This window comes from Microcaecilia unicolor, chromosome 5, assembly GCF_901765095.1.
Source record: "Microcaecilia unicolor chromosome 5, aMicUni1.1, whole genome shotgun sequence".
Lineage (NCBI taxonomy): Eukaryota > Metazoa > Chordata > Amphibia > Gymnophiona > Siphonopidae > Microcaecilia > Microcaecilia unicolor.
This window is the reverse complement of record NC_044035.1, coordinates 235,096,027-235,121,765: the sequence shown is the minus strand read 5'-3', so window position 1 is coordinate 235,121,765 and position 25,739 is coordinate 235,096,027. Positions and strand designations below refer to the sequence as shown.

Here is a 25,739-nt window from a genome sequence, read left to right as displayed (position 1 = left end):
ACTACTCAGCCATATACAAAGAAGTTGTATTTTGCTGCTATACTGGCAGTGTTCTTTATAAGGCGCCTGAAAATTTCACGTGGAAAAAATGCGCCTAGGCTTATTCTCTAAAGTATACCTATATTTTATAGAATAGGCGGCTTACATTTCCATGCGGTAAATAGAATATACCGAGCGTTGGTCCACGTAACTAAATGTAGTTGCGGTCAAGTATATCAACTAAAACCTGGTGTAAATCCTGATGCCTAAATTAGGCGCCAAGCAGGTGTATTGTATAACAATGTGCACAGATTTTAGAAATGCCCATGACCTGCCCCCTTTTTAACTATGGTGACTTAGAATTTAGGTACGACATGACAGGATACATTTAGACAGTAGTGCGCGTAAATTCTAATTAATGCCAATTAGTGTTGATAATCGCTTGTTAACATCCAATTATCAGCGCTGATTAGCTTGTTAACTAATTAAGTTATTCACACTGTTATAGAATACACTTTGATTTCCTCACAGGAATCTCAGTGTGATATATAGAATCCCAGGGATAATGGGAGCAATTCAATAACTGGGTGCCTACATTTAGGCACCCCAAGACCAGATCAGAGACTATTCTGTACTGGATTCAGTTATAGAATACTAGCATAACCTGATTTTATTTGTTTACAAAAATTTATAGTCCGCCCATCCAAAAATCTGGGTTCTTACAACAAATTACTTTCTTATGCATTATTCTTTGTTATGTATCCTATACTGTTCATTGTAAGCCACATTGAACTCAAACTTGTTTGGGATAAGGTGGGATATAAATGTCACAAATAAATAAATTTTAAGTTTTTTTCTTATGATATTTTTTCCCTTTAATTTCTATGTTTCTGTAAGCAAGATTACTTGTGATGATTATGTTTAAACTTTGTAAATAAAATAATAATAATAAAAAACCCAATACCAGTAGTTTAAATTGAATCCACCAGGTAATGTGCAACCAATGCAATTTTTTCACATATGGGGTAATATGCTCAAACTTACTTGCTCTAGTAAGCAGTCGGGCTGCAGCATTCTACACCTCCTGCAGATCTCACAACACTCCATGCAGTAATCCACACAACAAGGCGTTACAACAATCAAAGTGCGGTAACACATAACTTTGCAAAACCGCATGAAAATTCTGCTCCGAAAAAAACCCTCGTAACCGAGTCACCAAATGCAGTTTTAAAACCACTTCACGAATCATCAACCCAACATGTACCTTCATTGACAAGGTTGTGTCTAAGGTCACTCCTAAACTCCAAATAGAACAAAAACAGAATCCCTTAGCGGAGATTAGGTGGTGATGCCGGTAATTGGGAAGCAAAACCGGTGCTGGGCAGACTTCTATGGTCTATGCTCTGATCGTGACTGAATAGATAGGGATGGACTGGAGTGTACATTTTAAGGGGCTTCGACGTTAGCTTCAGAACTTAGTACAAGAACAGTACTGGGTAGACTTCTACAGTCTGTGCCCTGAGAATGGCAATGACAAATCAAACTCGGGTATACATATAAAGTATCAAATAAAAACCCGAAAAAGGACAAATCTCACCCACCTGTGACAACCACAAAATGTGGGTCTTTGTCACATTCAGACTTAATTAATTCATTCTTAACCAGGACTGAATCTTACAAAAATGAGACTCAATAACTGAACACTCTCGACTGCTGTATCTACAAAGGTAAAAAGACGTGCTTGGTGTAATTGTGGGAACCTAAATGTGGCATGACCTCATATAAGTTACAGTATTCTGTAAGTTACATGTGAGCCCCACCCACGTGTAATGCCCCCTTGCATGGCGAGATATGTGTGTTAACTTGAGCGTGCATCCAATATACATGTGCACCTTAACTGAGTAATGCACGTAGCTGAAAAGGGAGGGCAGCTATGGGAGAAGTGAGGGTGAGTCAGGGGTGTTCCTCAAATTTACATGTGTGGTTATAGAATTCGGGGAAACATGCCTACATTTACACCAGATTTTCAGTAGCGTACATGGCTGCACCTAAATGTAGGCGTGTTCCCCGGCCCTATGCGCTATTCTGTAAACTATGCCTAAGTTTAGGTGTGGTTTATAGAATAGTGCTAAGCACTAGAAACCATTTACAGAATCTGGCTCTATATCACTAATGCACACACCCTTACAAAATACTAGTTATGTGCCCTGCTAGCACTTTCTTAGGTATGTGTGCAATTACATACTTAAGTGTTAGTATTTTGTACATTAACGTGCACAAGAGTGTGTAAATGTGAGCATCCAGTTATAAAAATTGCCCTTGGTATCCAAAGTTAGGCACTGGGAAGATCCGTGCTAAACTAGTATTCTGCAATGGGCGCTCTGACAATTTACCATGGCTTGTTTACTAATTTTGGGCGTATGCCTGCTAAAAGGTGGTGTAAATGCTGGAATGTAACTAATAACTGCTCGGCAATCACGTCCACTTACAAACTGTCCGACTCAAATTGACTTGAGTTTAGCCACTGTAATGAAAAACAATCTTTAAAATTCACTTTTAACTCTGTCTTGACCGAGCAGTGCACTCGGGGTCTGATTGTTGATTAGAAGTAATTCTGTTTAAAAATGATTGTTTAACTTTGATTGTGTGAAAATAAGTTGGAATGCAGAAGATAAGACACAGCTCTAATTAATTTGGTATGTGAAGAGGAGGATGGTGCTTGTTTTCGAAGTTCAGCCTGGCCACCTGAACTTGGAAAACATGTGACCACGTTCCCACAGTATGGCTTGTTTACCTAAACAGAGAAGCATTCTGTAATTTTCCTTAGCTCTGAATAAGAGTTCTAAGCCTTATAAAAAGGGGAGTTTCTTTCAGTGAAATTGGGAGCTCATCTGTGAGTAACGTATGAACTGCGCAGAGAACCTTGTTCCTGGTCAAAGAAGCTCCTGGCTCTCGCTGTGAACAAGTCCCCCCCTCCCCCCCACTGATGTTAAGAGCCTGGATGATATAAGGACCAGTGATGTTGTATGCATAGTGTATTATTGCTTCTTTTCCTGGTCTAAGAACTCTTAGCATTGCTTAGATGTAGAGACCAGTGATGTAATGATTGTTTATATAGCTAATCATTGTGTGTATATAGCTAATCATTGTATATATCTTAATAATTGTAGATTTTGGCACCTCTGATAAAGGTCTCATTTACCTAATACGAATCCAAAAGAATCCACAGTAATTATTGAGTAGTCTGTGTCAGTGAGACAGGCTGTAAATCCATAGCAGTACAGCCACCCATTTATCCCAACTGACTCTGTACCACATCCCCATTTATATATCTGCACTTGGCCCCTCTGCTATATGGTAAGCTGTATTATAGAAAATCATTAGCATCATATCTATGTTATTGAATGTTCTAATGTGTGCTTATTAGGTGTTTCGTTAGTATTATGCTGACATCGTATTATATCTCTGTTATTTGAATTTCAGTGCTGTTACATGTGCATATTTTTGATCCTGTTCCATGGTACTTCTATTATTAGGTTTTAATTAGCTGTTTTCAAGTTTACCTCATTTATTGTATTTATGTTTATACTTGTTCATTTTACAATTGTTGTGTTGTTAACAAAATTGTAAGTTTGATGTTAAACTGTACCTACTGTACTCCGCCTTGGGTGAATCTCTTCATAAAGGCGGTTAATACCCCCCCCCCCCCCCCCAATAAATAAATAAATAAATAAATAAATCGAAACTTTTAAGATCTTCTGAAGTGATTGCTTGACTTGACGATACTGACACCATCTGTTACTTTTAAAAATTTTATGTCAACCTTCTGAAGTGGTCTAATTAAAGTGAGCCACATATACCAACAACTCACTGCCACTATTTTTCATCACCGGCCCAAAAATTCATCATTTTTATTACTGTATATCAAATTTTGTCCACATCTAATGTGTTCTTCAGATGCAAAACTTCAAATGCACACAATACAAATCAGTGCAATAGTCCATTAATAATCCATTAACTTTGGAATACTTAGCTTTTAAGCTTTCATTTTTCATAAGCACATATAAGCACCGCCATGCTGGGAAAAGACCAAAGGTCCATCAAGCCCAGCACTCTGTCTCCGACAGTGGCCAATCCAGGCCCCAAGAACCTGGCAAAAAACCCAAAATTTAATAACGATCAATGGACTTTTCCTTCATTCAGACTCACTGCCAACATGGCCATGCAACTAATGGCAGTTGGATCAGGGTTACCAGATGGGAAAAAATTTCCCAACCCAACCCGCACCCAAAACAAGCCCAAAGACAGCCCAATGGGCTAGCTGAGGAACAAGGTGGGGGGCCAGGTCCCACCCGTGCGTGTGCTTGCTCTCCCATCTCTCCTCTTCCTATATGCTGCTGTGCTCTGCCGCTCTCTTCTATCCTCCTCATTACGTAACATGCTACTGCCTGGCTGGCTCCTCCTCCAGAGTATGATGAGGTCATCAGCTGATCACTAGAGACAGACAAGTTCCCTGGAGTTCTGCAGAGCTTGCCTGCCCCTCACTATTGAAAATGTGATAGTCTACTAGGAAACAGTACCAGAAGTGTAGCCAGGGGGAGCAGATCTTTGTAAAATAGATGCTGGTGTGAGGCTGAAGGACTGATCCACATAAGTGCTTTTTCATTCAAAATCCATTTGGGGGAGTAGCTGCTCCCCTTGTGCCCCCCCCCCCCAGCTACACCTCTGAACAGTACTCCCACTGGCAAGACTGTAGGTGGAGGACTCCCACTCAGCTTAGAGGGAACAGTGCTGTCCTACCCAGTTAATTACTTCGAATATCAACCCCATAGAAAATGACAGCCTATCCAGTCAGCCCATCCATATCAACCACAAAGTTCTATAATCCCTTCCTCTCCCTTAGAGATCCTCTGTGTTTGTCCCATGCTTTCTTGAATTCAGATACAATTCTAGTCTCTGCCACCTTTGCTGGGAGGCCGTTCCATGGATCTGCTATCTTTCTGTACAGAAATGTCTTAGATTACTCTTCTTTCACCTTCATCCTATGCCCCCTCATTCCAGATCTTCCTTTCAGTTGAAAGAGGCCCTGTGCATTTATGCCACAAAGATATTTAAATGTATCTATTGTATCTCAACACAAAACATCTTCCTTGTCTCGCACATAGATTGTAAGCTCTCTGGGGAAAGGACTCTGCACCTCTATGAGCTGTTTTGTCCAGTGCTGAGGCTAGAAAAAGAAATGTTCCAAAGACCCGAATGAAAGCTGTCCCCTTGATGAGCTCTCACTATCCTTGGGGCTCCACTGGATTCCTGTAGTGCTACCTGGCTATAAACAGACAAGCAGGCTTTTGTTACCGTGGCCTGCAATGAAACTGGCATGTGCTGCAGTATACTGAAGGAAATTCTAGAACGTACTATGGCAGTATGCCCCTTCGCTCACTGCTGGGAGAGTCCCAGCCAGAGATATTGAAATTCAAGGGGCATTTGTGCGACAGAAAGCACCTTCAGTACACTTGCCAAGATTTAAGGCAACCCAAGTTACACCATAAAAGTCCTGTTGTAGAATCAGGTTCTCTTGCCTCTTCTTACCATAGATAGAATTGGTTTGAACTCAGGGGAAGGGGAATTAAGAAGAGAAGGAAAATCCAACAATCAGCAGCGGTCTAGGGTAATGCAGTCCAGATAGGCCTTCCTGGTATCTGAGAAAAGGATCTGTATTATATTGTAAGTTTCTGTGTTTAACTATTAGAGGGCTGGGCAAAGTTCGTTTCCAGATATTCTTCTTCTTCAGTATGAGCATTGTTTGAATCTTAAGGTCCTTACACCTGCTTGAGGTGATACATTCTGGCTTAGCTACCATAGGGGCCCTTTACTAAGGCGTGTAGGTGCCTACATGTGTCCAACATGCTTCAATTTGGAACTACCGCCCAGCTATCGCATAAAAGGTCCCAAGTACACATCTCACTGTTACCTCCTTATATTGTGTGGGGAGCCCTTCAAAACCCAGAAAAAACCTACTTTACCCAACTGTACACTACTACAATAGCCCGTATGCCTGCAGGTGTCACCTATATGTGGGTACAGTAGGTTTTAGGGGGGAGGGGGCTGACACTTTTCTCCACAAGTGTAATAGTTAGACTAGATTATGGGCCTGGGTCACTTTCTCTACCGTGCACTGCACCAACCACTAGGCTATTCCAGGAACCTTCTTGCTGCTCTAATAGGACTGGCCATAACATCTGAAGCTGTCATAGAAGCTGGTATATACTGTTTCAGTTACATCTTTGAGGGGTGGGAGGGGATCAGTGACCACTGAACGAGTAAGGGGGTGTCATTCCTTTATTCCTGCAGTGGTCAACTGGTCATTTAGGGCACATTTTTGAGTCTGTTCTAATATAATAAAACGCACCGTGAACGTTCTGAAGACAACGTTCTGAAGCCACTCAAACACTCCCTGGCTGTAGGGTTCGTGGATTCATGGTGTGAAGCCAGCCAGCCGTCTCTGCCCCGCCCTTGCGTCAAACGTCATGACGTCGAGGGCGGAAAAAAAACCAAACAATTCCAGCAGCGCAGCATCAGGGAAGGAGGCGGCGCTCCCGACATCTCTAGCCTTCCCTTCGCTGTGTTCCGCCTTCTTCTGACGTCAAGGATGATGTCAGAAGAAGGCGGAACACATCGAAGGGAAGGCTAGACGTCGGGAGCGCCGCCTCCTTCCCTGACGCTGCGCTGCCGGAACCGCCACGGAGGTAAATTTAAAAGAAGAAAAAAAAAAAAAAGAAAGTTGGGGGGGGGGGGGGAGAGAAGAGGGTGGGCAGTAAAGTTGAACAATGGGAGCGGGAGGGCAGGGGAGAAACGACAGCATGGATGTGAAGGGGGGGGCATGGATGCGAAGGGGGGGGGAGAAGAGGGCAGGCCAGGCTGGGACATGGGAGAGAGAGGAGCATGGATGCGAGGGGGGGTCATGGAAGGGAGAGAGGGGACTTGCTGGAAAAGGATGAATGGAGGCGGCAGGGGACAGAGGAGCATGGATGGGCATGGATTGGGAGGGCAGGGCTCAGGGAGAGAGGGGAATTGCTGGAAAGGGATGAATGGAGGGGGCAGGGGACAGAGGAGCATGGATGGGCATGGATTGGGAGGGCAGGGCTCAGGGAGAGGGGAATTGCTGGATAGGGATGAATGGAGGGGACAGATGGGCATGGATGGATATGGATTGCAGGGCAGGGCTCAGGGAGAGAGGGGAATTGCTGGATAGGGATGAATGGAGGGGGCAGGTGACAGAGGAGCATGGATGGGCATGGATTGGGAGGGCAGGGCTCAGGGAGAGAGGGAAATTGCTGGAAAAGGATGAATGGAGGGGGCAGGGGACAGATGGGCATGGATTGGGAGGGCAGGGCTCACACTCTCTCTCTCATATACAATGTCTTTCTGACTCTCACTCTCACACACTCTGTCTCACACTATATCACATTCACTCTCTATGTGCCACACAGTCACTCACACACTCGCTTGGTCTCATACACTCACTCTCACAGAGAATCTGTGTCTCACACACACTCTCTCTCTCGCCCACACACACACACTCTCTCTCACACTGTGTCTCACATACACACTTGCACACACTCTCATTCTCACACACACACTCTCTCACAAACACACTCACACCCAGACTCACTCTCTCTCTCACACACACACACTCACACTTTCACTCTGACTCTCAAACAGTCACTCTCACATACACTCTCCCAAACATACACACTCCGAGGAAAACCTTGCTAGCGCCCGTTTCATTTGTGTCAGAAACGGGCCTTTTTTACTAGTTCATTAATAAAACAGGTCCAGACCAAAACGTCCATCTTATAGCCCTGGTTGTTTTTTGTTTGGTTCCATTATGGCAGAAAAACGTCCAAGTGTTAGGAACGCCAAGATCCCGCCCTTAACACGCCTCCGACATGCCCCCTTGTGATTTCAATGCACTTCTGATGGACTTCATAGAAAAACATCTAAAAATTGGTTTTGAAAATACCAATTTGGAGATCTTTGTGAGGAAAACATCCAAATGCTGATTTATGCCACTTTTTGGACAAATTTTCTCTTTTGAAAATGAGCCCCATAGTGTCAGAAATACACACATTAAAACAATCATTTAATGGAAATATGATAAATGTCAGCAATGTACAAATGACACACCAAAATAGGCAGCATGGAGGGACATATTCATATCATACGTACACCGCCTAGACCTGCCTTTGGGATTAGATGGTATATCAAGCAAGCATTAAACATAAACATAAACATGTCAGCAGAATACAAATAAAACCCCTTAATTGGTAATGTATTAGAACATTTATATATGATAAACATGATGTCAGAATAGAAATGGCACACCTTAATAGGAAAAGCAAAAAGAAGAAATCAGAAGTGTCCCCCTAATAATAAAACACAAGCAACAGAAAAAAGAAGAAGGGGTAGACCAATGTGGTTCCAAAGTAGGTGGTTTATTGAAGATTGACAATAAAAATGACTCGACGCAGTCCTGTGTTTTGGCCCCACATGCACCTGCCCAAGGAGTCAAACAAAAGTACATCACATACAAACCATAAAGATACATTAAAATTATCAATGTATGTTTAAAAGTATTATAGAATATAGTAATAAAATTAAATAATAAAATATTAGTAATAAAAAAAGAACAAAATGAAGGCTGTGCAGGCATTAACAATAAAAGTATATTGTAATAGTGTAACAAAAGATACAATTATAAAAACATATAAATATAATACCATTATTTCAAATTGGTTATTATTTAAACAAAAAAAATATAAACACATAAAATTGTAATCACCAAATATATGCACATATAAAATACCGATTATTTATTTATTTATTTATTTTGGTGCATTTCTACCCCACATTTTCCCACAAGTGCAGGCGCAATGTGGCTTTATAAAACACTAACCCCCTTTTAGAAAGCTGCTGCAGTGGGGGGGGGGGGGGGGGGGGGGGGAACAAAGGAAACAATTAAATAATTATGCAATTAGTGCCTATAAGAATGAACATTGAATGGATATTTAAACAAATTGTTCCCACAGCAAATGGACAAAACATACTAGCCACGGATGATAAATTGCAAACGTAAAGGCTAGAGCATCCAGTGGTACAGTATCTATTAAGGCAGTGGTTCCCAAACTTTGTCAATTCACAGCACCCTTAGAGGGGCATAATCGAACGCGAACGCCCATCTCCATGGTCGTCTATCTCCAAGGACTGGTCCACGAAGGGGCAGGCCAGACCGTATTTTCGAAAAAGATAGGCGTCCATCTTTTGTTTCGATAATACGGTTGGTGCTGGGAAAATGTATCGGATTTGTGCGGATTTGAGCTGGGCGATATCGTTTTTCAGCGGTAATGGAAACCAAAGGCATCCAGCTCAAAAACAACCAAATCCAAGGCATTTGGTCATGGGAGGGGCCAGGAATCGTAGTGCACTGGTCCCCCTCACATGCCAGGACACCAACCGGGCACCCTAGGGGGCACTTGTAACAATTAAAAAAAAATTAAAATACCTCCCAAGTCCATAGCTCCCTTACCTTGGGTGCTGAGCCCCGCAAATCCCCCCCAAAACCCACTCCCCACAAGTCTACACCATTATATAGCACTTATGGCTGAAGGGGGGGCACCTAGATGTGGGTACAGTGGGTTTTGGGGGCAGTTTGGAGGGCTCCCATTTACCAGCACAAGTGTAACAGGTAGGGGGGGATGGGCCTGGGTCCACTTGCCTGAAGTCCACCTGCATACTGCTTTGATGGAGCTGGGTATGACATTTGAGTTCTTTTTTTTTGATGGGAGGGGGTTAGTGACCACTGGGGGAGTCAGGGGAGGTCATCCCCGATTCTCTCCGGTGGTCATCTGGGCAGTTGGGGCACTTTTTGGGGACTTGTTCATGAAAAAAAAGGGTCCAGAAAAAGTGACCCAAATTCTCTCTTCTGGCACCCTTCTTTTTTCCATTATCGGCCGAGCACGCCCATCTCTCCTCGGCCGATAAACACGCCCCAGTCCCGCCTTCACCATGCCTCCGACATGCCCCCATCAACTATGTCCATTCCTGCGACAGACTGCAGTTGGAAGCGCCCAAAATCAGCTTTTGATTATACCGATTTGGGCGCCCATAAGAGAAAGGCGCCCATCTCTCGATTTGGGTCGAAATATGGGCGTCTTTCTCTTTCAAAAATAAGCTGGTTAGTGTCTCATCAATTTTTCTTGGCACCCCTCCCCAGCCACATAGGTCTCCACCACCCCCGGCCACATAGGTCTCCACCCCTCCAACCACACATTTCTGTACTGCCCCCCACCACACATTTTTTTTCCACTGCTCATCTTCTCCTTGAACAGTCCTGGAGGGTGGGGGGCTCCTCTGTACTCTCCAGATGCACTTCAGGCTCCCTGCCACTGCTGCTGCTTCTCTAGATGAGCAGCAGCAGTGGCAAAACAAGCTGCAGCCATGTGGGACTGGGCTCTCCATACATGCGCTGCTGGCTGTGCCCTGGAACTGGAAGTGATGTTCAAGGGGGCAGGATCATCAACGCGTGTATGAAGAGTCCAGCCCTGTGTGGTTGCAGCTTGTTTTGCCACTGCTGCTGCTGCTCATCTAGAGAAGCAGCAGGGATTGGTTCGGGTGGCAGCGGGAGGGAGGTCAGGATTTCCCGTGGCACCCCTGAGAGTTTGCTGTGCCTTAGCAGGGTGCCACAGCGCACAGTTTGGGAACCGCTGTATTAAGGGATATAGCATTTATTGAAGACAAGAATGAAATTCGCTGAGTGGTCTGGACATGATGGCTATGAACAAATTGACCCCAAAACAGAAATAAACAAAAAAGAATGCAATAAAGAGGAACGCTGTTCCAACCACAAGAAAAGTAAAATATTGTCAATTGTGAAAAACTGTTGAAAAATGAAAGTAATATGGCCAAATGTGAGATTAAAACGTAAACCTACTTCACGAAGGCTTAGTGCCCCTTTTACAAAGGTGCACTAATATTTTTAGAGCATGTGTTAAATATGTGTGCGCTAAACGCTAGAGATGCCCATATATTCCTATAGATGTCTCTAGCGTTTAGCGAACGCTAATTATTAGCATGTGCTAAAAATGTTAGCATGCCTTTGTAAAAGGGGTCCTTAGGGTATAAAGTATATGCATATTAGGTAAAAAACAACAAAGCTGAATATAGTGACATGAACAAATTGCCCCCCCCCTTTTTACAAAGCCGTGTGACAATGCTGACACAGCCCATTCAACGATGACGCCTAGATCCCTTTCCTGGTTGGTGACTCCTAATGTGGAACCTTGCATTACATAACTATAATTTGGGCTTCTCTTGAATGACATTTCACCACAAATAAGAGGAGGGAGGTTGTTCCATAATTTGGTGGGGGGGGGGGGGGGGGGGCAAGGAATTGCAGGATGTCTACTAGATTTTAGATGAGCTTGCTTAGGGGTTGGCAATACCAGATGATGGAAATGTAATGATTTCATGGATCTTGAAGGAGTATAAGGGATAGTGAGAGATGTCCGAAATAAAGGGAGGTCAGAGTAGCAAGCTTTATGAGCTAGGCAAAGAATCTTGAAATAAATGCAGGATGGAAGAAGAAGCCAGTGAAAACAAATAAATAAGGGCATGATGTGATAAAATCTTTTTGTGTGGCAAAGAAACCATGTGTCTGAATTATGCAATGTTTGAAGATGTTTGAGTAGAGAGCTGGTGGAACCTGCACAGATGGAATTACAATAGTCTAATCGGGAAATCAGAAAAGCATGACTAGGGGTGTGCAACCAAGAAAAGTCAAGGTAAGCGCGTATTGTGCAACGTTTCTGCAAAATGTGAAAGCCCTGCTTAACGACTTGAGAAATTGATGCTGAAACAATAACTGTGAGGCAATGATAATTCCTAGATAGTGGAAGGAGGTAATAGGAGGGATTGTTAGCCGAAACAGAACAGGAGAGAAAGAGCTGGTTGGGGCAAAGAGCCAGAAATCCAACAGATTGAGGTCTTCTTGGGATTAAGAACTATAGCCAGTTGGCAATGGCATCAATACAGCTCTGTAGAGCAGTGCTTTTCACTGCAGTCCTCAGGGACCACCTGGCCAGTCAGGTTTTGAGGATATCCACAAAGAATATGTTTGAGAGAGATTTGCATACCACGAAGCAAGTGCATTCAAATCTATCTCATCATGCATATTCATTGAATACCTAATGAGTTACAAAATCTTTTAACTGATTGCACTATTATAATCTATTATCTCTAGTACCAGTTCACACTTATCATTATATATTTATCCAACCTTTATTTTGCTTTAATATTAACATTTCTTATAATTGTACACACCACTAGTGCTCTCTGCCTCTTTTTCTTTCACTCATATCACTCATACAACCTTCACTCGACTGAGCCGCTCATCAACAATATAATAACAATCCATCATATTACTTTTCTGTCTTAATTCATACACCATACTTATTTAACAAGTGGATATCCGATACAGTTCGTTTATCATAAATCCAATGTCTATGAATATACACGTTGTCTTTGTGTGCTCTTCTTAATCTGATGCCACTTATCTGCTTGATGTTTTCTTATTGATCCTCTGATTGGTGCATTTGGTGCTCCGTCATGTTGTTGATACGCCTCTCCAGTGAAAAAGTCTCTTTGCTCACTGTTTAAGTCTGTGCTTCTTTTACCATATGTCTTTAGCGATTAATTAGGCTTTGTTCATTCCCGCTGTTATCTCTCAATGACGTTGTCAAGGCCCTACGCGTTTCTCTCTTGGCATCTTCAGGGGCTTCGACTCTAAACATAATAATAAGGCATAGAAGCAATACAAACTAAGAGGGGTAGCGATCACGGTATGAGGTTGACACAGACTGCGCATGTGTAGCGTGAGTAAGAAGGCAGACGCCATTTCCTGAACACCATAGAGAGGACTGTTCCGGCAGAAGCCATGGAATAAAGTACGAATAAACTATAAGGTAGGCAGTTATGGAGTGAAAGAACATTTTATTTATTTATTTATTTTTAGTACATTTATATAGAATTGTATGGGGTAAAATAGGTACTATATTGCTTCTATGCCTCATTACTGTGTTTAGAGTCGAAGCCCCTGAAGATGCCAAGAGCGAAACGCGTAGGGCCTTGACAATGTCATTGAGAGATAACATCAGGAATGAACAAAGCCTAATTAATCGCTAAAGACATATGGTAAAAGAAGCACAGACTTAAACAGTGAGCAAAGAGACTTTTTCACTGAAGAGGCGTATCAACAACACGACGGAGCACCAAATGCACCAATCAGAGGATGAATAAGAAAACATCAAGCAGATAAGTGGCATCAGAAGAGCACACAAAAACAACGTGTATATTCATAGACATTGGATTTATGATAAACGAACTGTATCGGATATTCACTTGTTAAATAAGTATGGTGTATGAATTCAGACGGATAAGAAATCTTGTAATATGATGGATTGTTGTTATATTGGTAATGAGCGGCTCAGTCGAGTGAAGGTTGTGTGAGTGTATGAGTGATATGAGTGAAAGAAAAAGAGGCAGGGAGCACTAGTGGTGTGTACAATTATAAGAAATGTTAATAGTAAAGCAAAATAAAGGTTGGATAAATATATAATACTAAGTGTGAACTGGTACTAGAGGTAATAGATGCATATTCATTGTGGATATCCTGAAAACCTGACTGGCCAGGTGGTCCCTGAGGACTGGATTGTAAACCACTGCTGTTGAGGACAAAAGTCAATAAGAAGGAGTGTTGCAGGAAAAATAATTAAAATGTCATCTTCATAAAAACAGAAGCTGATATTGAAACTTTGGATAAGTGTGGCCTAAGGGCTTTAGAAAATATCGAAAAGAATTGGAGAAAGGATAGAGCCTTGGGGATAGAGCAGAGGTTTTCTACCCAGTCCTCAGGGCTTATCCAGCCAGTCAGGGTTTTCAGGATATCACCATTCCGGACGATATTCAGCCTGTGGGAGGCAGGTTAGCTATGTCCCATGATCGGTGCTGAGCAGGGATATTAAATGCTGGGCCGTGTCTGGTGATCAGCATTGAATATCCATTATTTTGGTCCAGTTTAAACTTAACCGACTGAAGTTAATATTCAACACTGGCCGGCTAAGTTTATAGCGGCCAAAGGTAGGACTGCTATTTAGGTGTTCCTATTTGGTCGCTAAACTTAGCCGGCGATGTGCTGAATATTCGTGGATAGCCAGTTAAGTGCCATCATCTGGGTTGGGTGGGTGATAATGAATCCCCGCTGCTATACTTTCTCCCTATCATGCATGAAATTTGTATTCAAAGAAATTCCAGCATGCAGTTTGCTTCCTGAGAATTTGTTTCTTGGCTCTAGAGAAACCTTAGCATGTAGTCACAATCCCTATTTCCTATGGCAGTTTGATTCTGTGGCAAGAGTTTGCAAATTCTGCAGCAATTTATGTGGCATATTTTCATAACATTGCATATACAATTTTGTCAGTTTGTAAAGACTTTAAAAATAAGGTCATTTTCTGTAATTTCTTGTGTGGCTAGTTAATTTTGTTTGGTCTTATTTTTAGGTAAAGGGGATATTAGTGATCAGTGCTGGGAATGGAAGAGGTAGACAGGAAAGATGGAGGAGAAATGAGATACCGGGGGGGGGGGGGGGGGGGGGAGAATCATGCATCAAAGGAAGGAGAAAGATGGGGGAAGCATGAAGAAAGTAGGGGAGATGGACAAAGAAAGATAAAGAGGGGGATCAGATAGAATTAATCCTATCACACTTCACAACTCCTCTGATTCCCTCACTCACTACCCAAGTGTGTGGAGGGAGGGGGCTATCCCCCCACTTGGGTATGAATGAGGGGATAGCCAGTGTTTGTCCCCCCACTCAGTCCATCCCCTTCTCATCCTCTCACACATGCCTTTCAACCCCTATGATCCCCTCACTCGCTATCTTCTCCTCATGATTCCCTCTTGCTATCCTTCTAATCCCTTCCCTCACTGTCCTTCCCCTCCCCTGTCCCTTACTATCTTGCCCCCCACCCTCTATCTCTCTCTCTGATCCCCTCACATGCTCTATTCTTGTTGTGAGGATTGGGGACAGTGGGACTGCAGCATTTCAGGCTGGGTTCTCCCTCTGGGAGGCATGGAGCCAGTGTCACGCTATGAACCACACTGGACACCATAGAGCTACATGGGTGACAACACAACACTCTGGTCTAGCAGCAGAGAAGCTGCTTTCCTCCTCCTGTTCCTCACAAGCAGGATTGCTGTATGGTAGACAGTTGGGCCAGTAGCTCTGGTTATTCCGGCGAAATGGTCAATTTAACAGGAAGGGTTGGATTTTGCAGCTCTTCCTGTAGCCCTAGAATTTACCAAAGACTAGAAGCCCTGATCCAATCCCTTTTTTCTCACTCCTCCCTCCCAAGCCACATTACAATCCCCTCCCTGACTTTTCTGCATGATAATTGGATAGTAAAGAGAGTGGCAGCAAGTTAGGTCATATCCTCCTTCCTGTTGCTTGGTGCCGAGTCGCCGACTATTGCTCTGAGCCACAGGTTTTAAAGAATCAGTCGGCCCCAAAAGACATTGGTGAAAGACATGGACTGACATTATGTTGCTCTCCTCCTCCTCCTCCTCCTTTTACTGCCCAATGAGCATGGGGGCAGAGAATAGGTTCAGGGGGGAGCGAGTAAGAAGACATTAAGGACACTAGCCAGTTCTCCAACCTGGCTCAGACATGCAGTATCTCACAGTAATTTCACAAGAACCAGCTAATTTTGTGGGAAGGGGTCAGGTGTGGCGGCCTTTCTCATAGTCACGGAATTGCAGAAGATGAGGGGCACTGCATTTAGGGGGTAATTCTATAATTGTAGGAGCCCACATTGGCACATATCCTATAAAAGGGAGTAGGTGCCTACTTTCCTTTACAGAATACTAGAGTAACCCCATATATATGTGTGTATATGTTTAGGCATGAGCACTTATACCAGCCATGGAGCTATATTTCAAAAATATATGTCTAATATGTTAATATCTTCATCTAATGCCATGCGCTCTCCTACTTTTCCAGTTTACTTTTTAGACTTCTGACATTTGCATAGAAACGTTTTTTATTCTTTTCACAACCTGTTTACTAGGCATTGATTCAGATCATTTGAAATTAGTGTTTTCCACAGCCTAAATTTACGCATGGAGCACCCATATTCTGTGATTACATGTGTAACTCAAAACCACACCCCTGTTCTGCCCCCGACATGCCTATGACCCTTCAATTTCCACGCCCCTTTTTTGGACCACGCATAAATTTGAGGTGCGGATCCCACATCTAACTTTACGTGTGTTAGTCCCAATTAAATCTAATGAGTGCCAATAATTGCTTGTTAAAAAGTCAATTATTGACACTAATTGGCTTGTTATTAATTTGGATATGCAAATTAGGAACATGCCTAAATTTGCGCACACAATTTGTGGCGACCTTTATAGAATCAGGGGGTATATGTGTGGGTGTTTTATGTGTGGCTGTATTACATGTGTAAAAATACACCCTGATTTTCCCTTTTTCATGATATTCTTTCTGGCTACCTCACTCCATACCTTGTGCTCCTGAGCAACTGTCACATTTCCCCCATGATCTAGTTTAAAAGTTTGCTTTACCTCCTTTTAAAATGTCAGAGCCGGCAGCCTGGTTTCAGTTTGGTTAAGATGGTTCCTATCCTGGAATAGACTCTTCCATTCCCCAAAAGTTCTCCAATTTCTAATAAATCTAAAGCCCTCCTCTCTATGCCCTATTGTCTCCTCCACTCATTGAGCATCTGTTCTGATGTACAATGCGTTAGTGGAGCTTCTTGTGGTCAGAGTCTTCTAGAGATGCATGGAACTCAGAACAGGAATTCTACACTTGCTGAATAAGAATGAATTGTTCCGTAAACATGATGAAGCATTCTATACGGAATATATGTTTATTGGTATGTCCAATGGGCTGACATTCAGAACCAAATGCAGGAGCTAGAGGCGATTTGTGCTGGACTAGTGCCGCGTTAGTGAGCGCAGAATGCTCAGAGGCTTTAGCATGGAAGACAATGTGCCAAAGATTAGCGCAAATAGCATGCTAATGTAGTCAAACAGATATTAATGAGGTAATTTTCTATTCCCTCCCAATGTTCAGAGAACAGCGCACAAAACAAAGCTGCCTTACTGCTGAAAAAAATAATGCCAGCTCGGAGCAGGCATTAGAGTATTTGAAGAGAGGATTTCTCACGATTCTTTTTTTATCGGCCGGTTTTTATATAATTTGGAAGCAGAAGGAAGCCCGTGCAAGCCCCTAGCGCTGGTAGTGAGAGATGAATGTGTGCGAGTCAGAGCAAACCCAGAAGCGAAAGCACACATTGGTTTCCATTTCCTGTGGTTAAATATAAACCTTCCAAGTAAAACAATTGAAAAGCTTATATTTAAAGGCACAGAAAACAGACGCCAGTGTGTGCTTCATTTTCGGGTTGGAGCTGAGCTTACCACGAAACTCTTCTGTGCATGTGCCAAGCACATTCCCTTTGCTTTCGCTTTTACAGTGTGCATATAATTTGAATACCATTTTCTTTGAGCATTGGTGAGGTAGGTTTCTATGCTTTCCAGCAGTATGGTTTCTGTGCTGTTGGCTTACCATAGGAGTTCTTAGCATCGGCCCACAAGTGTTTAAGCACTTGAAAGGCCTTAGTATCTGATTGAGATTCAGTGACCCATTGGAACACTGATCATAACCGCAGTGTACTTCCCAGAGTAGGGTTACCATATGTCCGGATTTACCCGGACATGTCCTCTTTTTGAGGGCTTGTCTGGGCAACCGGGCGGGTTTTGCCAATCTGCCCTTTTGTCCAGAAATCCGGACAAACGGGCAGATTGCTAGCCTCCCCTCCCCTTACTTACTAGTGCCCTGGTGGTCTACTGACCTCTTCCGCCTTTGGGGCAGGAAAGAGCCCCTTCTTTCCTGCCCGGAGCGCTGCCCTGCATATATCCTTCCTGTTCCTGATCCTCGGTGCCGATTCAAAATGGCCGCCGAGAGTTGAAGTGACCACCAGGGCAGTAGTAAGGTAAGGGGAGAGGAGTGACAGGGAGGGGGGCAACGGGGTATGTGACGGGGGGAGGGGAAAATGTGACAGGGGCGGAGCTAGAGTGTGACAGGGGATGGAGAGAGGGTTTGAAAGGGGGCGGGGCAGGGTATGGAAAAGGGCGGGTGGGTGTGTGGTGGGGGCGTGGTATGTGCCCTCCTTTTTGGGGAACAAAAAATGGTAACCCTATCCCAGAGGGTATCTTGGTAGCCAGCTTCTTGTGATTTATGGTCTTGGTCAGGACAGGCTAAAGGCTGAACAGGGTTGAGGGATGTTGGAAAAACAGTCTGAGGGAAACTATTACAGCTGTTGCCTGAGCTGTTGCTGTCCTGTGATGGGACAGTGTGTGTAAATAGTTAATCGCTGCTATGCCATCTACAAACTTGCTTATCTAAGTGGTGTACAATTAAAACAATATGAAGGGGGATTATCTACAATGAATCACATTAGGATGCTTAGGTTACAATTGAATATCAAATCCAGGCATGCTGGAGTAATGTATGCCTAACTACTGTGTTGCCTAAGATACAAAAAGGAAGGGGATGGAAGAACCGCTGAACAAGACAAGACAGCATAAGGGAAAAGGGGAGTTGCAGAAGGGTCTCCTATGAACGCAGCAAATGATATTAAGTAAATCCGAGAAAGCTGTCAGGTGGGAAGGCAAGAGTAAAATAATAGGTCTTCAAAGCTTTTTCAAATTTCCTGAGAGAAGTCTCAATATAAATGTCAATCAGCAATCTATTCCACAAAGTGGGAGCTACATGCCACTAAAGCATACTGGCATGTGCAATCTAACTCTAAACAAGTTTGCAAGTGGGATGGGATGACTAGAAGATTATGCTGGGAAGATCAAATAATAAATCCGATGAGCTATAACCAGAGTCTTGAAAGGAATGCAGTAAGAATGATGACACTTGCACTGCTGCAACCTATGCTGCACCTTATTTGGGGTTCTGTACATAGTATAACTCTCCTGTGCTGAAGATGGAAAATAACTTCCTGGTGCTGAAGGATGCATCACCTGTCTGCAGAGCTTCCTTTATTATTTGGGCCCACAGAACCAGGGCTTTTTTTGAGGGGGTACTTGGGGGCACTGAGTACCGGCACCTTTTCCATTGTCTGCTAAAATTGACCCATGGACCCCAAGTTTTAATGAAAGAGCTCAGGCTTTACACACCAATTCTGCCTTGTCTTAGGTTCTGTGACTGGTTCCAGGGGGCCTGGCTATTGTGGGGTGGGTCTCTCAGTGATCACCCCACCCCTGAAGGGTGGCCTGGCATTTGAGTACCAGCAACTTTTTTGCTAGAACAAACACACTGCACAGAACTAAGTAAAAACCACTCTCCTATCACACTCTCTAACAAGATTGTACACAATCAATGTCTTTCCTATAAAATTATGCTCAACCTAAATCCATCCATAATGTAAACCACGCTGAACCCTGAACAGGGGATATTAGCAAGGTATTAGCTGAGTGGAGGAGTAGCCTAGTAGTTAGTGCAGTGGGCTTTGATCCCGGGGAACTGAGTTCAATTCCCACTGCAGCTCCTTGGGACCCTGGGAAATCACTTAACCCTCCGTTGCCCCTGGTACAAAATAAGTACCTGAATATATGTAAACCACTTTGAATGTAGTTGAAAAAACCTCAGAAAGGCAGTGTATCAAGTCCCATTTCCCTTTCCTTTTATAAGAATTGAATTTCTTTTGGAAATGTAAGGTGGATTTATGGAACCACAGCTGGATGTCTATAGGGTGCCTTGGAAGCATTGTCTTGTTAGATGTGTTGTGCTCATTTTCAGTATGGTGGACACATGAGTAATAGGTGTGGAATCTTGCATTCTTTCCCCCCCCTTTTTTTTTTCAGGCTTAGCTATTTCCATTCTTCTCTTTTGAGCACCCAGTTCACAAAGTGGAACCAGCCTCTTCTGAGGCTACAGCACCATAAACCTTCATTAGTCAGTACTTGGGTTTTAGCTCTATTTTGTAACCCTCTCTTCTCTCCATTCTAGGAACAGTTCTGTTACTGGCCTCTAAACTGAGGCTCTCGCTTGAGGCCAGTGCACCTTAAGTCTGACCATTAGATGGCACCATTGCACAATGACTGAGACTCTCTTACCCACTCACCTCTTCCTGCTTCAAAATGTGAGCGCTACCTCTGTAGTATCGTCAATCACAGCCAGCCTGAGATGCAGAACTTGGGCTCAGAAATGAAACGTGGGTCTCCGGTATTGCAGTTCAGCACTACCACTGAGCTAACAAGCCTGAACTAAGATGCAGCTTTAGGAACCTAATATTGATTTAAAAGTTATCTATTCTGTATGAATAAACATAGTGGCATGTGGTAGCCATCAGTGGGCTAAATAATGTACTGTGTGGCAGAGTCCCAAGTATAATGATGGCAGTCCTTCAAATGCCACCCTCTTTGTTACCTCCACTTGGGTAACTCCTTTTTTGTGTTGACCCAGTGTGAAAAAGGGATACCTCCAGAAGTTCAAACACATAAGTATTGCCACACTGGGACAGACCAAAGGTCAATCAAGCCCAGCATCCTGTTTCTAACAGTGGCCAATCCAGGTCACAAATGCCTGGCAAGATCCCAAAAAAGTACAAAACATTCTATACTGCTTATCCCAGAAATAGTGGATTCTCCCCAAGTCCATTTAATAATGGTCTATAGACTTTTTCTTTAGGAAGCCGTCCAAACCTTTTTAAAACCCTGTTAAGCTAACTGCCTTTACCACAGTCTCTGGCAATTAGATGCATATAAAGCACTGAAGTCACACTGCATTAGCACTGTGCTAATACTGCTCTGGCACTGTAGTCAAGGAAGCTATATGAGACCCCTTTTATGAACTCTTTATTGGATCCCACTCCTTCACACTGTCTCTTTTTGTACTTTCCCCTCAGCAATTCCCTGGATCTGATGCTGTTTTCTCCTGTGCTTACCTCTAGCACCATCTCAGTCATCTGGAATTGCTTCTGTGAGATTTTGTCAGTTGCCGTGGGCTCATGGTACAGCACGCATAGGACTTCGTACTTCTTCAGGGCCTGCTTAAAATTTTTCTCACTTAGGTCGATGACCCGGTCCTTCCCATCATAACTGGGAAAATTGAGTCCTTCTTCTGCCTTACACAGAGACAGAAAGCAGCAAGCTGCCAACAGTAAGCAGACTGCCTGCATCTCCGAGCGTGGACTGCTCTCTCCTCTGTGCAAAATAAAACCCAGCAAACAAACAGAAAGCTAGCACAGGATGGGAGGATAAATGAGACCCAGGTGAGGCCTGGGTTTCAGGAAAAAGGGAAATATTTGCTTGTCTCCCTTCAGATGGAGGAGAGTGAGACCAGGGATGGGACAAAGCAAGCGACAAGAGACAAAGCAAGCGAGAGACCAAGGGATGGGACAGGCCAGAGGCTGTGGGAGGATGGACCCCAGGATACCTTACATAGCTCTGCCAGGCTCCGCTGGCACTCAGAGCTCCATTTTTAGGAAGCAGTTGTTTCAGGCTAAAAATAAATGCCTGGATGAAAAGAAAGGGCAGATATGAGAGCGCTGAGGGATGCGCTGACACACGGGCACTCTGCCTGAGCTGCTAGAGCTCAGCTGTTTTGTGCTTGACGGCTTTATTACAGTATTGGCTGCAGGGTCCCAGCACAATCAGCAGTAACCAGTGGGCTGGTTGTGCTGGCAGATATGGAGAGGGAAAGATGGAAACTTGGAGACAGAAGCAGTTTTCAAAGGGGGAACAATGCCATGATGAGCAGCAGGAGTGAGGGCAGAGTCTTAGAGGTGACTAAGAATGATGGATTTGTTGTGGTCCTCATGCCAATTGTGTGCAGGCAAGGCCCGACTGTATCCTTGTCTCATAGTGACTCCTTGGTCATTGTGCATGTAATTGTCAGGGCTAGTGAGAAGCTAGGAGGAGTGGCAAAGTGAGAAATTAGAAGCAGTGAACAAATAACTGGCTGACGGGTGGCAGAATAAGTGGTTAGGGATTGTGCTTTGGTGAGAAACTTATCTAAGGTTAGTGAATGAAAGGCAAAGGCAGGATAAAATACTGGAGCTAATGACTGGACAAGGGATTATGGGTATTGGCAGAGTGAAGAACTGGGAATGGTGAAAGATGAATAGTTGAGGATGGCAGCAAAATGGTGGGTGGGATGTTGTGGCATGTTGGGTGGTGGCAGCAGTGAGGTACAGGAAGTTGTGCTTGGGATGGGACGGTGTCAGGAAAACAGTTTGGGGTGCTGGCAAAGTGGGGGCCAATGGAAGCGGTTGGCGGATGAGTGGTGGGATGGTGTGGAGATGAACCAGAGGTAGTGGGAGATGGCAGGACGACAACAGTATTTTTATGCATATAGAACTAGATTCAGTAAATGGTGCCCAAATTTTCTCTCCGAAAAAAATGAGCACAGAGCTCTAGTCTATAAATGGCGCTCCAAGTTGGGTGCTATTTATAGAACAGTGCGTAGCACCAGGTTCCACGCCCTACTGAAACCTGGTGCAAATTCTGGTAGGTAAATTTGACGCAAATCCCCTGAATACTATAATACTGCGTCCATCTTTAGTGAATGCCCCTGTCCCACTCATGCCCCTCCCATGGCCATGCCCCTTTTCAGTTACGCACTACAAAATTTGCATGTGCATCATTATAGAATAGTGCTTAGCAAGATGAACACACAAATCCAAACTGTTACCAATTAATGCCAATAACTGATTGTTAGCACCCAGTTATTAATGCTAATTGGCTCATTACTCAATTAAATTGCGTCAGCAATTGAGCATGTACCCAAATTTGCACATGCAACATTGAGTGCCATTTATAGAATGGGGGGGGGGGGGGGATAATGCACATGTTATATGCATTTTTACATACTACACCTATCCCCTGTGCGCTATCTTCTGGATTCTATGTATTGCACCTAGGATTCTGTGCCGAAATCCAAGCGTATTCTGTAACTACGTGCATAACTTAATTGGCTTAACAAGCCAATCAGCATTGTTAACAGCACTTAACAAGTTCTAATTGGTAATAAAATTAGAATTTACAGGCATAACTTGCTAAGTGTATTTATTCTGTAATGTACTGCACTTAAATTCTAATGCGTGCAGGCAAAAAGGGGTGTGGTTATAGACGAAGATATGGACATTTCATGGGCCTTCCAAAATTCATGCAAGCAGTTACAGAATATGGCCCAATGCTCTCAAATCTATGCGCCAGGATTTACGCCATGTTTTCATTGGTGTAAATGGAGGTGTGTAGTTTTAGGCACTAGGATATCAATTAAGCGTATTCTATATACTGTGCCTAAATGTAGGTGCCCCTTATAGAATACACTTAGGGGGAAATGTTTTCCACGCAGATTTTCTAGGTGCCATATATACAATCTGGCTTTACATGCATGAGTGTGCTATACCAATGTTTTTTTAGTAAGATGCACTAATTGCAAAACCTTAAAGAAACTTCAGACCACTCAAAACATGGCAGCTAGGCTTATATTTGGTAAAACGCGATTTGAAAGCGCAAAACACCTCCGCGAAAAACTACACTGGCTCCCAATCAAAGAACGCATTGCCTTCAAAATCTACACCATGGTTCACAAAATCATCTACGGAGAAGCCCCGAGTTACATGACAGACTTGATCGACTTACCAATTAGAAATACATCCGAATCAACATGATCTTATCTAAATCTGCACTACCCAAGCTTAAAGGACTTAAATACAAAACAACTTACGCATCTAGTTTTTCCTACATAAGCACACAACTGTGGAACGCATTACCAAAAGCCTTGAAAACGACGTACGACCACCTAAACTTCTGGAAATCGCTAAAAACCAACCTGTTTAAGAAGGCATACCCTACCGATTCAACTTAAATGCCTAATCTCTGCAACACAACCAAACTAAAGCACGTAATGGACATAACACAACTCTTCCGTTCTCCGATTCCCTAATGTGGCTGTGCCACATGAACTTGATCTTACCAGAACATCACACTGTATTTGTTCACACCGGAGCCTGCAAAGGCCTCTCCGGTACTATGTAAGCCACATTGAGCCTACAAATAGGTGGGAAAATGTGGGATACAAATATAACAAATAAATAAATAATCATTTGTTTTTAAGACTTTTTCTTTCTTCTATTTTTAATGCTCTAATAATACCTGCAAAAAACTAAAAAGAGAAGCCCTTAAAAACAAACACGTTAATTTTGCAATTAGTGTGTCTATGTAAAAATAAACTGGTATAGCACATACTATATGCATGTGTGCATTATATGAGTTTATTCTTACATAGAAACGCAATTTGTGTGTGTTATGGGCTAGATTCTACATATAGTGACTAGAAAATTGGTGCTGAAAAATACCTGCTTAAGCGGTATCTATAAGCCATGCCTAAAATGTGGCACAGTTTATAGAATAAACACTTAAGCGGAGAGGCTGTGTGTAAATTTAGGTACCATCATTTGCACTGATAAAAATGTACAAATGCCCGTGCCTAAATTTACATGTGGAGCACCCATATTCTCTAATCACATGTGTAACTCAAAACCACGACCCCATTCTTCCCCAACATGCCCATTACCCTCCCATTTCACCGTCCCCCTTTTTTGGAACATGCATAAATTTTAGGTGAAGTTCCATGCCTAGTTTTATGCTTGTCAGTCCCAATTAAATCTAATTAGTGCCAATAATTGCTTGTTAAAAAGCCAATTATTGGCACTAATTGGCTTATTATTAAATTGCACATGCAAATCGGGAACGTGCCTAAATTTATGCACACGATTTTTGGGGACCTTTATAGAATAAGGGGGTATATTTGTGTGGGTGCACTACATGTGTAAAAATCCAGTAATTGGAGGTGGTGATCAGTGAGGGGCTCAGTGCTTTTCAATCTTTTTGTGGATGTGACCCACAATATCAGCCAAATCAACTTGTGTGACCCCTGGAGGTGCAGAATAATGATGTACCTATAGGGAGCCCACCTAGGTCATGATCCCAAATGTGGATTTTGTGGCCCATTTGGGGTTCTGATCCATAGTTTGGGAAGCTCTGGGCTAGGAGCTGTGGCTAGAGGTGGTGGTAGAGTGAGGATTAATGATAAAGCACTGGGGTACATACATGACAATTACAACCCTACAACCATCAGAAAGCATTTGGAGGTAACCTGCACAGAGCAGCAGTTGCAACCCCAAAACCGTATTAACGAGTCTACAAGAAAGAATAGCAGCTACGACCTTAAAAGGCAGTGGCACTACTTTGAAAAGTTAGAAGAGGGCACAGGAGAAGGGGGAGTGGGTGTTGGGTTCCATGTGGGCATTTATATGTGCATCTACTGAAACAAGACTAATTACTAGTGGGCAGCCTGCATGGGCCATTTTGGTCTTTATCTATCATCATTTACTATGATGAATGGCTGGTGGTGGTGGTGGTATGGTGAGGTTCAGGGAGTGATGGGCAGATGAGTAATTGGGGATGGTGACAGATGCAGTAGATGTAGTAGTGGTGGGATAGGAAGTGGAAAGCAGTCATTGTGGGAGGGGCTGCAATTGCTAAATTCTCAGGGCTACTGAAATTCCAAACTCAGTTTAGAACAGGGACTGCATGTGCTGGGCAATCAG

The 25,739-nt window shown here is 43.3% G+C and overlaps 1 protein-coding gene across 1 annotated transcript in view; it reads right to left on the bottom strand.

The window, feature by feature from the left end:
* CASQ2 (calsequestrin 2) overlaps positions 1 to 21,519 on the bottom strand; it is a 99,186-nt gene extending 77,667 nt beyond the window's left edge. Inside the window, exon 1 of the mRNA XM_030203889.1 lies at positions 21,066 to 21,519. Coding sequence (XP_030059749.1) covers positions 21,066 to 21,299 — 234 coding nt within the window. The 5' untranslated portion in view covers positions 21,300 to 21,519. The remainder of the gene's footprint in view (positions 1 to 21,065) is intronic.
* Positions 21,520 to 25,739: the final 4,220 nt, after the last annotated feature.